Consider the following 14,757-nt stretch of genomic DNA (forward strand, 5'->3'; position numbering starts at 1 on the left):
CCCAGGGACCAGTGGCTCCCCTGCCCCAGCCCTCACTCCCTGTTGTGATAACTTGAAGTATCCCCAGAATTGGCCCGATCTTTAGGGAGGAGGCAGAGGGAAATTGCCCCTGATGCAGCATGGGTGGGCGAAGTTGCAGGTGTTTGACCAGGTAAGTCCCTGTGTATTGAGCAGGCTAATTCAGAATAGTTCCAGACTAATCTCTGCGTGTGAGGGTTTGTTCCCTGCCCAGTGGAACCCCTTTGCTGTGGATTGGTGTGCCTGGAGACGGGTGACTTCAGACTCTGGTTTTCAAGGGAGGGCAGGGCTGTTCCTGAGCTGCCTTCGTAGCCCAGCTTGATCAGGCCATAGCAGATCCACCATTCTCTTTTGTAGCTCAAACTGGAAGACTACAAGGATCGCCTGAAGAATGGAGAGCACCTGAACCCAGACCAGTTGGTGAGTGCCCGGCGGTCCTGTCCTATCTCCAATGTCACTTTCTTAAGGAAAACCCTGGGTAGAATTGGTGGAACTGGAGACTCGGAGGCCACAGGTTGGTCCTCACTGTTGGACGTAGGCGTGTGGATGGGGTGTTGAAGCCAGTACAAATTGAGGGGGTAGACCATCAGCAATATTCAACTTAAAGATGTCTGGTAAATTTACACGAAGGCGATGAGACGGGGAGCTGTCAGCTTCCTACCCTTCCCGGCTGTCCTCTGACCCTGACTACGTCCTGCCTTGAAATACAGAACATTGCTGTCGGCCACTTCCTCTTTTCCAGTTGCTTCTGTTCAGTGGCCTTCCCGCCGCCCTACTTTCTGCCTGGTGTTACTGCGCCCTGATACGACTCCTGGCCACACTTTGTTACATTGTTGAACTAGTCCATGATGTGTTTCCTAGGGGCAACTTTCTAATTTATGAAAAAGAGTTTTGGACCGTATGGAAACAAAGTTCACCAGCCTTTGCATTCTTGAGCCAATCCCATGTTCTGGCTGAGAAGGGACACAATTTGTTTTAAATAAAAGTACCTGACCTAGCCTGTGAGTGGATTGTCTTTTTCAATGGCAATCTTTGTGTGTCCGCGGCTGGCACGTGGGGCCCGTTTCCTTGCTTGGTTGGCTCTTCTCCACTGACCCGGAATTTTGGTGATGTGGTACAGTGTGATTTTGCTGACGTGTAGTTTTGAATTGTGTGAGCTCTGAGCATAGTGTGCTTGCCTTGCTGGACACCAGTGTTGGCTCACGGCTTTGTTTTGCAGTCTTAGGGGTATGCGTGGTAACCCCTGTGGTGGGCCTCCATCTGTGGACTTGCCCTTGAAGGAGGGTTTCTGTTGCAGCCGTGTGGGTTGGTGGTTTTCATGGTGCCTCTGTAAGAAACCCCAAGGACGTGTCCTGGTGCAGACCTGCGTCAGGAAAGCTGCAGTCTCAGCATCTGATCCCTGTCCTCCTAACAGAATGTTGCTTCTGTAACACAAATACGAGCTTCTATCTCTAGGATTTGTGTGTTTGAAAGGCAGAGTGTCAGAAAGAGGAGATCTTCACCTACTGGTCTCCTTGCTCAGGTGGCTGCAACAGCCAGTTCTGGACAGTCCCAAACTGCAATCTGTGTCCTGGTCTCTTACGTGGGTTGCAAGGACCCAAGGGCTTGAGCCATTTGCTGCTGCTTCGCCAGTGGCATTAACAGGGAGCTGAATTAAAAGAGTAGCTGGGACTTGAACTGGCATTCCAGTGTGGAATGCTGAAATTGCAAGTAGCAGTTGAACCTGCTGTACCCTTTGCTAACCCTGAACTCTTCTGTCTCTTGAATGATGAGTTGCCAGTTGCCAGCTTTTTATTGTTGTCACATGCGTCCTCTGAAGGCCACAGTCCCGTGTCCCGTGGCCTAGCAGACAGACATCTGCTGGTGTCTCCTAGTTCCTGCCTTTTGCCTTTTGCCGATGGCTTGGTCAGCTACAAGGTTGGGATTCCGGCAAACCTTGCAGTGTGGCTCATCGCCTTGCTTTGCTTGTCTGCTGTGCATCTTGGCAGCAGTCTGACTGCTGCAGCGGTAAATGAAACTCGCCATTTCTCATCACTACACTTGGGCTGTCCTGGTCCGAGTGACGTTGCCTTGCTTCCGCATTGTCATAGCCTTCTCACAGGCTTCTCTCCTTCTACCCTCTTGAAATCTGTTCTAAATCTAGTTCCCTCAGTGAGCCTGTGGAGATGGACTTTTGTCTGCTTAAAAGTCTCCCTTGGGCCAGGCATGTAGCCTGTTAGGACATGTGCCTCCTGTGGCAGGGTACCCGGATACCCGGGTGTCGTTCCTGGCTCTAGATGGTTGACTCCAGTTTCGTTTGCTGACACAGAACCCAGGCAGCAGCAATGTTGGCTGAAGCAGTTGTATTCTTGCCCGAGCTCTGGAGCTCTGGTTCCTTGGGCTCTTGCTTCCTGACCTTGGCCGTGGCAGGCATCTGGGGGGTGAGCTGATGGGTGGATTCTGTCTTGACGGCTTCTTTTTCTTCTGTCTCTCTGCCTCTTAGATAAACATGAGAAAAAGATTCCCTGTTGGGTTCCTGGGGGGCAGGCGTGGTGCCTCTCCATGCTCTGCTGGCCCCTGCGGCCCTGGCTCCCTCCCCAGCACGTCTCTTAGCTGGGCGGCCTGCCCACCGCTCCCTGGCCAGCTCCTTCAGCAGCTGCTTGTGCGTCCCCGGCACGGCTGTGGTGTGTGCGTGTGCAGCTGCACACGCTCTGCCTGCTGTGTGTCAGTGGCTCTGTGCCCGCTCTCCTGCTTTCCGCTTGCAGGTCACCTCGGCCACATGGGCACATTGGCAGTCCGCAGGCCTTTGGTCCTTGGGTTGTTGTCTTTGTGGAAGCAAGCGTTTCTCTGACAGGCGGTGACGTTTCACTTTGTCCCTGTCCTTTTGTACTGTCAGTTCCAGGCCAGTTGGGGCTTGGTGTGTTTTCTGTAGCATGCCTAGTGTACGGTACACAGTGGCATTAAAATAACGTGCCACCCTGAGGATGTATTCAGTGTCAAGCGGGCTGCAGACTCCATCTTTGCGTGTTTGTGGTACCGGGAGACATCTCCTCATGTGAACACTGTATATTTAAAGTAGGACAGTTGGAAAACAGAAGAGAAAAACAAAACAGGATTGGTGTCAGTGTTATCGTGTTTAATTGAAAAGGTTCTGGAGTTCAGCTTTAAAACAGCTACATTGTTCCGAAGCTGTGAAGTACTTACAAAGATGTAGTGTTTCTCAACCCTCACTAGGTTCTCTTCCTGCTGTGATAATTGTTAACAAGTGGTTTTATCTCCTTCCAGACTTGAAGACTACATAATTAACCCTTCCCTTTCCCATTTTCTCTACAGCGTGGCCCTCTGTAGGCACTTCATGGAGGGGGCGCAGTTTTGAATACCTCTTGGTTTTTCTCATATTTGATTTATTTCTGGGAGAGAGATGCGATACTTTCCTGTCCACCTGCCGCAGGTGCCAGGACTGGATTAGGCCAAAGCCAGTAATTAGAAATTCCGTCTGATTTCCCGAGTACCTGAGTACCCCTGCTCGGTGCCAGGGTGTGTGTGAGCGGGAAGCTGGGGTCGGCAGTGGACCGTGTCCTGGACTCCGGGCATCTGCACCAGCATGGTGACCGCTGGGCCGGATCCCTGCCCCTCCACACTGCTTCTAGATGAGCTTTGTTTTCTCATCAGCTTTGACAGGACAGTGCATGCAGGAGGCACAGGGCTGTCGTGTGGTGCACCCCACATGGGCACAGCTCTGTGCGCTGTCGGCGCCCCTCAGGAAACGGGTTTACACGGACAGACCTGCCCTTACAAGTCGCTTTCACCCCAAGCTGCCCCTTTGACACTTGAGTCTTGAGGGTGTTGACAGTGTCCGACCGAGCAGGTGAACGGCCCCAGAGGTGCTCAGCTCTGCCTGCTCCTCCTCCTGACATGGCTGCCTGGACGCGCAGGCTCTGAGGTCGGGTTGGTTCCTGTGTGAAACTGTCTTTGGACATGCTGTCTATATTTTTTTTTTAAAAAAAGCCTGTGTTTAGATTTTTTGCTTTGGAGTTAACTTCATTAAACGTCTTGAAAATAGTATACTTCCCAGTTCTTAAAAACTATTCTAGATTGGGAAAAAGTTGATTTTTTAAAAAGCTGTGTTTATTTGATAGGTTTGCAGAGAGAGGGGAGGAGAGAACGCTTCCCACATGGTGGCAGTGGCCAGGCTGTAGGCAGGAGCCTTCTCCAGCCTCCCGCGTGGGTGGGGATGGCCAAACACATGGGCCACCACCTACTGCTTTGTCTAGGCTGTTACCAAGGCCTTAGGTCAGATTGAACTGGCACTCGTATGGAATGATGGGCTGGTTGGCAGTGGCTTTACTGGCTGTGCCACAAGGCCAGCCTGGATTTTTTTTTAAGTAAAAGTTCAGTATTACTTGCTTCTGTGGTTCCTTCCATTTATTTATACTTTTGTGTGGTTGAATTGCTTAGTTTTTCAAATTCACTATTGGTGTGCTTTTTATCTTTTTCGTGTATGTTATTCCACTCTTTCTTTTCTGCTTAACTTTTTTGCTTTCTTTTGGTTCATTTGATTTTTCTAATGATGAAGGTTAGATTTTCTAACAGTTATTTGGAGTGTAAATTTTCCTTTGCTTCTGTTGCATTTTCATGATTTATTAGAAGAAAAATGTGTTATTTCTTTGAAAGCCCAGGTAACAAAAAGAGGGGGAGAGAGAGATGTTGGCTTGGCTTGTTTTATTCCCTGAACGCCTGCATCCTCTGGGCTGAGCCAGGCTGAGGCCAGGAGCCTGTACCACCACCCAGGCCTTCCATGCAGGTGGCAGGAACCCAGAACTTGGGTGGTCATGAGCGCCTTCCCAGGCCCATGAGCCTGCAGCTCCATGGGAAATGGCGGAGCGGAGGCTTGAACTGGCACTTGAGCTCTCTGGGCTGCAAGGGTCTCCAGCGATGTCTTGATCTGCCATATCACAGTGCCCACCCACTTTGAGAAATGCCACAGTTTCTGCTTTTAGAGTTCCATTTGTAACTTTAGTATGTTTTGATTTGGATCCAAATTCGAAATGGAGGACCCAGATGGGAGTGAATTCTCAAGCCTTTGGCAAGAGACACTTACAGCCTTTTGATCCCCTGAGGTTTTTACTGTTAGGGTGACATGGAGGTGGATGCTTGGCCAAGTGCTGGGTGGGCTGTCTAAGATACTGTGGGTAGGATTGGAAATCCAGTAAAACATTAGCAGGCTGATTGTAAATAGATCATTTTGTATAGCTTGTGAGTGAAGTTACCAATATGCAGTTGGTCCCTGGCAGAGAAGGGTTCACCCTCCCTGGGGTGGTCGAGCTGTCAGGGAGGGTGCCCACATCTTAGGCCTGAGTTGGAGTTGCAGCTCCGGCTCCTGGGTCGAGCTTTCTGGAGAGGCTGTGGTGATGGCTCAAGGGGTTGGGTTCATGGCACTTGTCTGGAATGCCTGTGCTGAGCTCCTGATTCCAGCTTTGGGGTGGTGTATCCCCAGTCTCTTCTGCCATCGTGGGCATTGGGGCAGAGGTGGGCTCTGTCGTGTCTGCATTGCTGCCTCCTCCCTGTCTGCCCTCTGTCTCCCACATCAGTACAGAAAAAAACATTTTGAAAAGCAAAATGAGTTAGGAGTTGATACTTCTTACTACTGAGCTCTGATAATAAACCGGTTGAAGATTGTGGCACGCTCTGTCCCACACATGCGTGAATGCTGCTTGTCTAAGTGTTACAGAAACCTCCTAACTGAGCTGCGTATCTTGGAGACTTGATGTTTTGGGGGAGTGGGTCACGAGTCCTGTTGTTTCCAGTGTCCTTTTCTTGAAACAAATTCTAGGATAGGAGTCTGTTGGAAAGTTTAAAATCTGTTCAGAATCCTAAGCATATTTGAGGTTCCCAAGGCGCTATATCTCAATGACCCTTCCCTCCTTCAGCAATACACAGGCAGTACGTACTCTGGAAAGTTCTGTGTCAGATGTGAGGTTGGACTCTGTAGGGGACAGTTGGTGACCTGATGGGAAGAGAGGTGGGGAGTCAACCAGCACAGACGGTACTCTGACCTGTGGCAAGGGCTCAGGGGAAGATGGCTTCGTTAGAATGATGCGAGGAGCTGTTTGTTTTTTCTCTAACTTGCAGTGTGTGATGGCTGCATTTTGTTGCCTTGCAGATTTTTTTTTTTTTTGGTTTTGAAAGATTACATTTTGGGCATCTAAAGAATTAGCCTGTTTTTTATACCCATAAGTAACTTTCATGGCAAAATGTCAAAATCGTTTTAAAAAATTATTGCATTGATTTTGATCGACAGTGGTAGTTCAAGGGAGAGGACATTGTCCTGTATCTTTACAAAGACTTAATATTATCAGACTTGTCTGTTGCTTTTATGAATGTGTATGTGATTTTGACCCTTTTTTGAGTGTTTATTTTTTGTCTACCTGAAAGGCAGGGACTGAGACAGAAAGAGCTCCCTACCATGTTCTGGCTCATTCCCCCAAGGCCTGTGATGGCTGTGAGCCCAGAGCTGCTGTGTGTCTCTCACGTGGGCAGCAAGGTCTGACATGGTGGAAGCATCATCTCTTACTTCCCAGGAGCATTGGTGAGGGTGGTTGGAATGGACTTGGGGCTGGAGCACTCACCGGCCCTCTGACGTAGGGCCTTGTGCACTGGCTTAGCCCAGTGCTTCCCATTGCCTGGACCCACATGTGTTTTTCCTGTAGCTTTGTTGAGGTATAATACTGCATATCACAAAAAAGTTCAGGGGCTGGCACTGTGGCCTGGCAGGTTAAGTTGCCACCTGCAGTGCAAGCATCCCACATGGGAACTGTTTTGAATCCTGGCTGCCCTATTTTGGTGCCAGCTCCTGGTTAATCTACCTTGTACCCACATGGGAGACCAGGAAGAAGCTCCTAGTATTGGCCTGTTGAAGCCATCTGGGGAGTGAACCAGCTGATGGAAGACCTCATTCTGTCTGTTCCTCGTTCTCCATAATTGTGCCTTTCAAGTAAATAAGAATACATTTTTATAAAGTAAGTACACTGTAAGTGCATAATTTAGTGGTTTATAGTCAATTTAGAGTTAGATAGTTGTCAGCGACTAGTTTTAGAACACTTCTCTAGCCTCCAGATTTTCCTTTTATGTCCTGACTTTATTTCTATAAATTTAAAAACTTGTTGGCATGTCTTTTCCATGATAGTACTGTGAGGTTGCTGGTCGTCTGTGATGCTCTGTGGTACTACTGCAGTGAGTTAATAGTGAATATTGACAAAGGATCCTGTTGGCTCAGTAATCTTAACACCCATAGACTTCACACCTTCTGCTTTGTAGACAGATTTCCAGTAGAACTGGATTTCTGGGCTGCACGTTAGGGTGCTGTGGGTTAAGCTGCCATTTGGGAAGTCCATATCTGTACTGGAATGGATAGGATGCAACCTCACATACTCAAGTCTCAATGAGTTGGGTTTCTGGCACCATCACATGGAAGCCACAGAGGGAGTTCCTGGCTCCTGGCTTCAGCCTGGCCTAGAAGGGCATTTGGGCAGTGAGCCAACCAAAGGAAGATATATCAGGAAGTCTTTTACCCTTGCCCCCTTCCCTTTTTCCCGCTAAATTTAAGTTTTATTTTACTTGAAAGGCTGAGAGAGGACACATACACACAGAGAAAGGGAGAGGGAGAAGAGAAGGGAGAAGGAAAAAGAGATCTTCTATCCACTGGTTCACTCCCCAGATGGCTGCAACAGCTGGAGCTGAGCCAATCTGAAGCCAGGAGCCAGGAGCCAGGAGTTTCTTCCAGGTCTCCCATATGAGTGAGGGTCCCAATGTCCTGAGCATTCTCTGCTGCCCTCCCAGGCCACAAGCAGGGAGGTGGGTGAAATAGAGCAGCTGGAACTCAAACTGGTGCTCACATGGGATATTGGCACCAAAGGTAGAAGCTGGTTGACCATACCAAGCAGCCCCTTGACTTTTCAAATAAAAAGATCCTGGCTACTAAATTAAAACAGCGAAGTTCCAAATAATAAAACACAATTGACTGTCTAGCTTTAGAATGGAACTTCAGAAATAAAAATTGTATTTTACAGTTAATCTTTATGTAACTTTTGAAAAAGGTAAGTACCTTGCTCTATGTGTTAAGTTCTTAGTTCATGAAGTCCTGAGTTGGTTCTTCCGTACTTAAGGAACAGTAATTTTGATGTGCTTGTATTGAGAAGATCACAACATTGATGCTTTCTTCTTTTTGGTAGGAAGCAGTAGAGAAATACGAAGAAGTGCTACATAATTTGGAATTTGCCAAGGAGCTCCAGAAAACCTTCTCTGGACTAAGCCAAGATGTGAGTGTGTTTGCTTTGCTTTGCCTGAGACCACGTTAGACGTGCCGAAGGGAGGGTCAGCCTCAGATAAAGGTGTGCGATGACAGGCTGGGGAGGCCAGTGGGCGGCTGCGTGGAGCCTGTGCTCCTCCGACAGCGTAGGCGCGACCAGCAGGAAGGTGGCAGGTGCGTGCTTGGAGAGCTGCCGTCGGTCCCCACTCTCGCTGCCTGTGTGCTGGTCCGTGCTGGCAGGCCAGGGTTGCATCTGACCAGGTCTGTCACTGTCCTTCAGTGACGCGTCTGTCATGGCTCCCGGCTCATGGCTCGGCCTGAGAAGCCCCGGTGAGGGGCTTGTTTCAATCAGTGGGAGACATTTCCTCATGACGCCATTCCTCACCGAGGGAGCATTGCTCTCAGATTGTCTCTTCTGATTTTTGAGTGTTTCCCAACTCTTGATAGTGATCTAAAATTCTTCTGTCTGTCCTCTCACTGGAATGAAGAGAGGAACCTCCAAAAGGAAGACAGCTCTGATCCCACTGCTTGCACTACAGTTCTAACATTCTCTGTAGTTAACCTCTAAGGGTGGTACCGGTACATGGAACTAAGTAGCCTCACCAAAGCTACTGCGTCCTGTTGTCTTGGTGCAAGAGGTTAGCTCTGTCATCTGCAGCCTATTGCAGCTCACACGTTTATTGTTTAATTTTGGCAGTTTCTGCTGGTTTACACTGTTATTAAATAATTAATTTGAAAGGTGGAGAGCCTGGTGCAGTGGCTCAATTGGCTAATCTTTCCTCTTCAAGTGCCAGGATCCCATATGGGCACCGGTTCATGTCCCACAGCTACTCCCCTTCCTATCCAGCACCCTACTTGTTGCCTGGGAAAACAGTGGAGCACAGCCCAAAGCCTTGGGAACCTGCACATGTGTGGGAGACCTAGAAGAAGCTCCTGGCTCCAGATTGGCTCAGTTCTGGCTGTTGAGGCCAGTTGGAAGTAAATCAACGGAAGGAAGATCTTTCTGTCTCTTCTCTGTGTAAATCTGCTTTTCTAATAAAATTAAATACATATTTTTAAAAAGGCAGCAAGAGCGCCTATCTGCTGGTTGGCTGGATACCTTCAGTGGATGGGAGCCAGGCGGACGTCAAGCTGGGAACTGAGTCTGGGTCTGCATGCTGTCGAACCCTGGGAGCCATCACTCCCCGCCCACCGTGGTGCACGTCGGCAGGAGGCTGGGATTGGGAGTGAAGCTGAGAACTCCTGTACCAGATGGGGGGGTCTCAAATGTTTAACTACTTGGTTAAATGCCCGTTTCTTTATACCCTTTGAATTGCTTTAGCTTTGGTCCATTTTACTCTGAAGACATCTTTTATATCTTCTTTCTTCTTGACTGGCTAGAAGTACAGTTGTGGACCCAACATGGTAGCCTGGTGGCTTAACTCCTTGCCTTGCATGTGCTGGAATCCCATATGAGCACCGGTTCTAATCCCGGCGGCTCCACTTCCCATCCAGCTCGCTGCTTGTGGCCTGGGAAAGCAGTAGAGGATGGCCCAAAGCCTTGGGACCCTGTGCCCACCTGTGAGACTCAGGAAGCTGCTGGCTTTGGATTGGCTCAGCTATAGCCATTGTGGATACTTGGAGAGTGAATCAGCTGATGGAAGATGCTTCTCTGTCTCTCCTCCTCTCTGTAAATCTGACTTTCCAATACAAATAAATAAATCTTTAAAAAAAAGTTTTTTTCTGATACATCATAACTTTTTTCCTTCTTTCAAGGTTTATTTTTCAAGTCTTTTTTTTTTTTTAACGTTATTATTTTATTTGAAAGAGACAGACCTCCTCCATCTACTGCTTCAGTTTCCTGCAGCGGTCAGGGCCCAAGCCAGGAGCTAGGAGCATGTGTAGCAGACACCCAGATATTTGAAGTTGCTGCTGCTTTGGCTGCATACTAGCGGGGAGCTGGATAGGAAGCAGGGAGCCAGGCTTCACACCAGGCATTCTGATAAAGCCTCAAGGTGTCCTGAGCAGCTTCTCAGCCAGCACGTTCCGCACAATTTCCTCTCTCCACATTTGCTCTGCTCCCTGTGCCACACGCTTAGCTTATCACACTTGGTTTCTACAGCCGTCTAGGTTGCACAGATCTCATTGTGCAAATGAGGCGCCTGAGGCCAGGAGTCAAAGCCCTGTGGCAGCAAGAGGCTCCCCCTGGGTTGGGTTTTTCTTGCTGGCCTGTTGTTCTGGAGGGATGTTCTTTTTAGGGACCTGCAGAGCTGCTGTTGCTGCGAAGCTTGCCTTCCTGAATTGATCTTTCCACAGGCTTTGTCTCTGACTTTCGGGCTGCTCCATCCGTCAGCTCTCTGTGCTGTTGGTGGGGCACTGACCTTGCCTTGCCTCTGCGCTGCGCGGCCAAGCCATGTCATCCTTGTCTTAGAGATGCGAGCTTGGCTGGGTTTGTCATTCCAGGTCCTGATTCAGGAAGTACTTTCTATCCATGAGTCCTGTTGCTTGGGAGCAGTTTATTTCACGTGTCTTCAGAAAAAGAAGGAAGATGTATTGTCTGCCTAAACAAGGAAATAGACTTTTGTCACATCTTGAAAAAGATTGGATTATTGGAAAGAAGAGTTAACAGGGAGCTGGAGGGAGAGAGGGAGATGGGGAGGGAGAGGACAGAGATCTTCCATCTGCTTGTTCACTCCCCTAGTGGCCACAATGGGGCTAGGCGCGCCCGGACCCCAGGCGCTCCAGCGGGTGTCCCACGTGGGTGCAGTCCCTCAAGCACTTGGGCTGTTTGTTGCTGCTGTACCAGGCACACTAGCAGGGAGCTGGATCGGAAGCACAGGCCAGAGAGAGAAGTCTTCCGCAGCCAGGGAGGCAGGCTCTAGAGGTGTCTGACCCCGTTAGCAAGGCTGGGGGCCAGGCTGCAGAGAAGGCTTGGGTGGGGGCTCCTCTCCTTCTCCTGGTGGGCCAGGCTGCAGAGAAGGCCTGGGTGGGTGCTCCTCAACCTCTGTTGCCAGAGCAGAGCGATCTGTCTCATAGGGGTGCCACTGGTACTGGGGTTCTGAGGTCTTCGGAGAGGCCTTCCCCAGCCTTTGCCGTCCTGAGATGGGCTTGTCCACACAGCCCTGGCCAGTCTCTCTGGCCGCCGGGTCTTGTCCCAGGATCTACTTCCAGGCTTGCTCTTGAGATGGGGAGTCATGATGTCATCCTTGTCACAATACTTTAACTGATGTCTAGAAAAGGTTTTACCTTAAAGATTTTTTTGGTAACCTCTGTGCATTAGGTGAGGCTTGAAGGTGGTAACGTTGGGTCAGGCATGGTGGCCTGGCGGCTAAAGTCCTTGCCTTGAATGCGCTGGGATCCCACATGGGCACTGGTTCTAATCCCGGCAATCCTGCTTCCCATCCAGCTCTCTGTGGCCTGGGAAAGCAGTCGAGGACAGACCAAAGCCTTGGGACCCTGCACCCGCATGGGAGACCTAGAAGTTCCTGGCTCCTGGCTTTGTATCGGTGCAGCACTGGCCGTTGGAGTCAGTTGGGGAGTAATTCATCGGATGGAAGATCTTCCTCTCTGTCTCTCCTCTTCTCTGTATATCTGATTTTGTAATAAAAATAAAATAATTTTTTTCAAAAAGGTGGTACCGTTAGGTGATCTTGTAAGGCTTTGGTATGGTACTGAAGCTTAGGGTTAGCTCAGTCTCCAGGCAGACACATTATTTAAGGGAAAACCTAGATTCCATTCATTTTACATGCCCTTTTTGTCAGCTGAGTGTCTCTAGACTGACAGGGGTGAACTATTCATGAAAATGTCTGCAGCTTTCCTCCTGGAAAGAATGTTTGGTGTTGTTTATATGACATTTGCATGATGTGTGTCAGTTTTTTTTTTTTTTTCATTTCCTTAGGTTTTAGCCTGTAACCCTTGCTTGGTTGGAAATGGACCGTTTTAGTCCATCTTGGACCTTTTCCAATGATGTGAGCATGAAACAGCAACTACCCGAAGTGTCCACGGAAGTGTTTCCTTAAAATGTTTGGTCTCCAGAGGCTCAGTGCGTGAGTGGGGACGAGCAGAACCTCCCTCAGTGCGTGTCTGTTTCCGCAGCTGCTGAAGGCGCAGAAGAAGGCCCAGAGAAGGGAGCAGCTGATGAAACTGGAGGCGGAGAAGAAGCAGCTGAGGACCATCCTTCAGGTCCAGTACGTGCTGCAGAACCTGGCCCAGGAGCACGTGCAAAAGGACTTCCAAGGGGGCTTGAACGGGGCGGTGTATTTGCCTTCCAAAGAACTCGACTACCTCATTAAATTTTCAAAACTCACCTGCCCCGAGAGAAATGAAAGTCTGAGGTGAGCTCCGGAGGAGGTTTGCCTGAAGTTGATTGCATTATACGTCAGCCTTTTAGTTACATATAAAATGAGAGGTTCACTGAAAAAGGTGTGCAGCTGATGGAGTTTGGCGAGCCTTGTCCGGCTCAGACTCGGGTAGGTAGAGGTCTGAAGAGATTGGTTTTAAGAACATCTGAGAAGTTGTGATCCGATGCTTGGACTGTTGCCCATATGCGTGAAACACTTAATCGGAACCTTTGCTTTTGTACACCTGCTCTACGTACAGAGAGGAGAGTAACATGGAGGTTGGCCAGAATCGGAGTAAGAATTATTTTGCATTTTTAATGCCACAACCCGGTGTTGAGGCTGCAAGTCTGGGCCCCTTGGTTTTTTTTTTTTTTTCCTCTCTGGTTATCTGTGAGCTGGGTGCGTGAAGTGGAGTGAGGAATGGCTCAGTGTTTCTGCTTCGGCCTCCTGAAGCATGGGTGTTCCAGCTTAGCATCTGTCAGCCATGTGTAGAGTCAGACTTCAGTTGTCACTAGGAGCCAGTCACAGAGAAGCCTCGTGAAGCTCTCAGCTACCTGTGCTTGGCCAGGTGTCTCTCTCCCTCTCTCTATCTTTTTTTTTTTTTTTTTTTTTAAGGCTTATTCATTCATTTTGAAAGATTTAGGGAGAGAGAAATCTTTCATCCCCTGGTTGACTCCCCAGATAGCCACAACAACCAGTACGGGGCCAGGCCAGAGCCAGAAGCTTCATGTCGGGGACCCAAACACTTGGCCCCTCTTGCACTGTTTTGCCCAGGCCATTAGTGGAGGATCTAGGATGCAAGCTGCCCCATATGGGCTGGCATTTCGAGGCATATGGTTAACACTACTGGTCTTTTTATTCTCATGCTGACAGCCTGCTCCCTCACTACCTGTTGGGTTGCTTGCTGCTTCTCTCACTTTTTGTGGATTCATGAGATGCAGCTGAACGCTAATATGAAAACTAAGCTGCTCTTTAACACACGCTTTTCACTTGATCGTTACCATTCTTCTACCTAGGCCCTGCACCTGGTAGCTAATGATACTGCATTGGCAGTTACAGTTCCTATTGGTCTGTGGCTTGCTGACTTTAAGCTGGGAAAAATGTGTATTTCACTTGTTTTGAGGAAAAGCCCTTACATCTGAAATTTATAAATGAGCAGGGTCAGTTTTTAAAAATTTTGATTGTTCCCGAAGAGAAAAGACAACATGAACACTGGAGTGTTTTCACGGTTGATGGGCTCATTGCGTACGTTGTACCACTCCACCCCTCTGCCTGCTTCTGAAGCCTCTCTGTTTTGCTCCTGCTTTGCCTTGCCAGTGTTGAAGACCAGATGGAGCAGTCATCCTTGTACTTCTGGGACCTTCTGGAAGGTAGCGAGAAAGCAGTAGTAGGAACGACATGTGAGTGTTCTCCCTTCTGGGCTCATGCTCCTGGCGAGTGACCCCTTTGTGCTGTTACGTCATCCTGTTCACAAAAGTGGAACTCAGGGAGATGTTAGAAGTGGCATGTCGGTATGATTTGGGGACAGGGGCTACATACCAGCACTGACATCAACCCTAGCTGGAACATCTTGCGGTTCAGTCTCTGTTCTGCGTGATGGTACCTAGTCTACCTAAGAATGTCAAATCCACACATTTTTATATGACATGTTGCCAGCCGGATCAGACGGAGAGGTGTGAATAGGTTGGTAGCATTGTCTGTTGGAACATTGGTCTTTTTTTTTTTTTTCCCAATCTGGGAATAGCTTGTGGTCTAATGACCAAGGACGGGGGGGGGGGGGGGGTCAAGTACAAGGCTTTTTGTACTAGTTTAGGATAATGAAATCTCCCTAGGACATGAATTTTTTTTAAAGCTTTCTAAGCCCTTTCACGTTTAAATAACAATAAATACTTTGAAACAAGTTACTTGAATTTAGGAGGTAAATTTATGGAGAAGGAGAGATAGATAGGTCTTTGATGCATTGGTTCACACTCCAAAAAGCCATAATAGCCAGAGCTGAGCTAATCCGAAGCCAGGAGCTGCTTCTGTGTCTCCCATGTGGATTCAGGGCCCAAGTGCTTAGACTGGCTTGCAGTGCTTTCCCAGGCATATTAGCAGGGAACTGGACCGGAAGTGGAACAACCAGGACTCACA

The 14,757-nt window shown here is 48.8% G+C and overlaps 1 protein-coding gene across 4 annotated transcripts in view; it reads left to right on the top strand.

Annotated features, from left to right (window-relative positions):
* CAPRIN2 (caprin family member 2) overlaps positions 1-14,757 on the top strand; it is a 46,436-nt gene that overhangs the window by 2,900 nt on the left and 28,779 nt on the right. For all 4 annotated transcript variants that reach the window (XM_058655997.1, XM_058655998.1, XM_058655999.1 and 1 more), the window contains exons 3-6: positions 376-438; positions 8,229-8,315; positions 12,380-12,618; positions 13,942-14,024. In XM_058655997.1, the coding sequence (XP_058511980.1) occupies positions 376-438; positions 8,229-8,315; positions 12,380-12,618; positions 13,942-14,024 (472 nt within the window). The remainder of the gene's footprint in view (positions 1-375; positions 439-8,228; positions 8,316-12,379; positions 12,619-13,941; positions 14,025-14,757) is intronic.

The sequence above is a fragment of the Ochotona princeps genome, chromosome 27, assembly GCF_030435755.1.
Source record: "Ochotona princeps isolate mOchPri1 chromosome 27, mOchPri1.hap1, whole genome shotgun sequence".
Lineage (NCBI taxonomy): Eukaryota > Metazoa > Chordata > Mammalia > Lagomorpha > Ochotonidae > Ochotona > Ochotona princeps.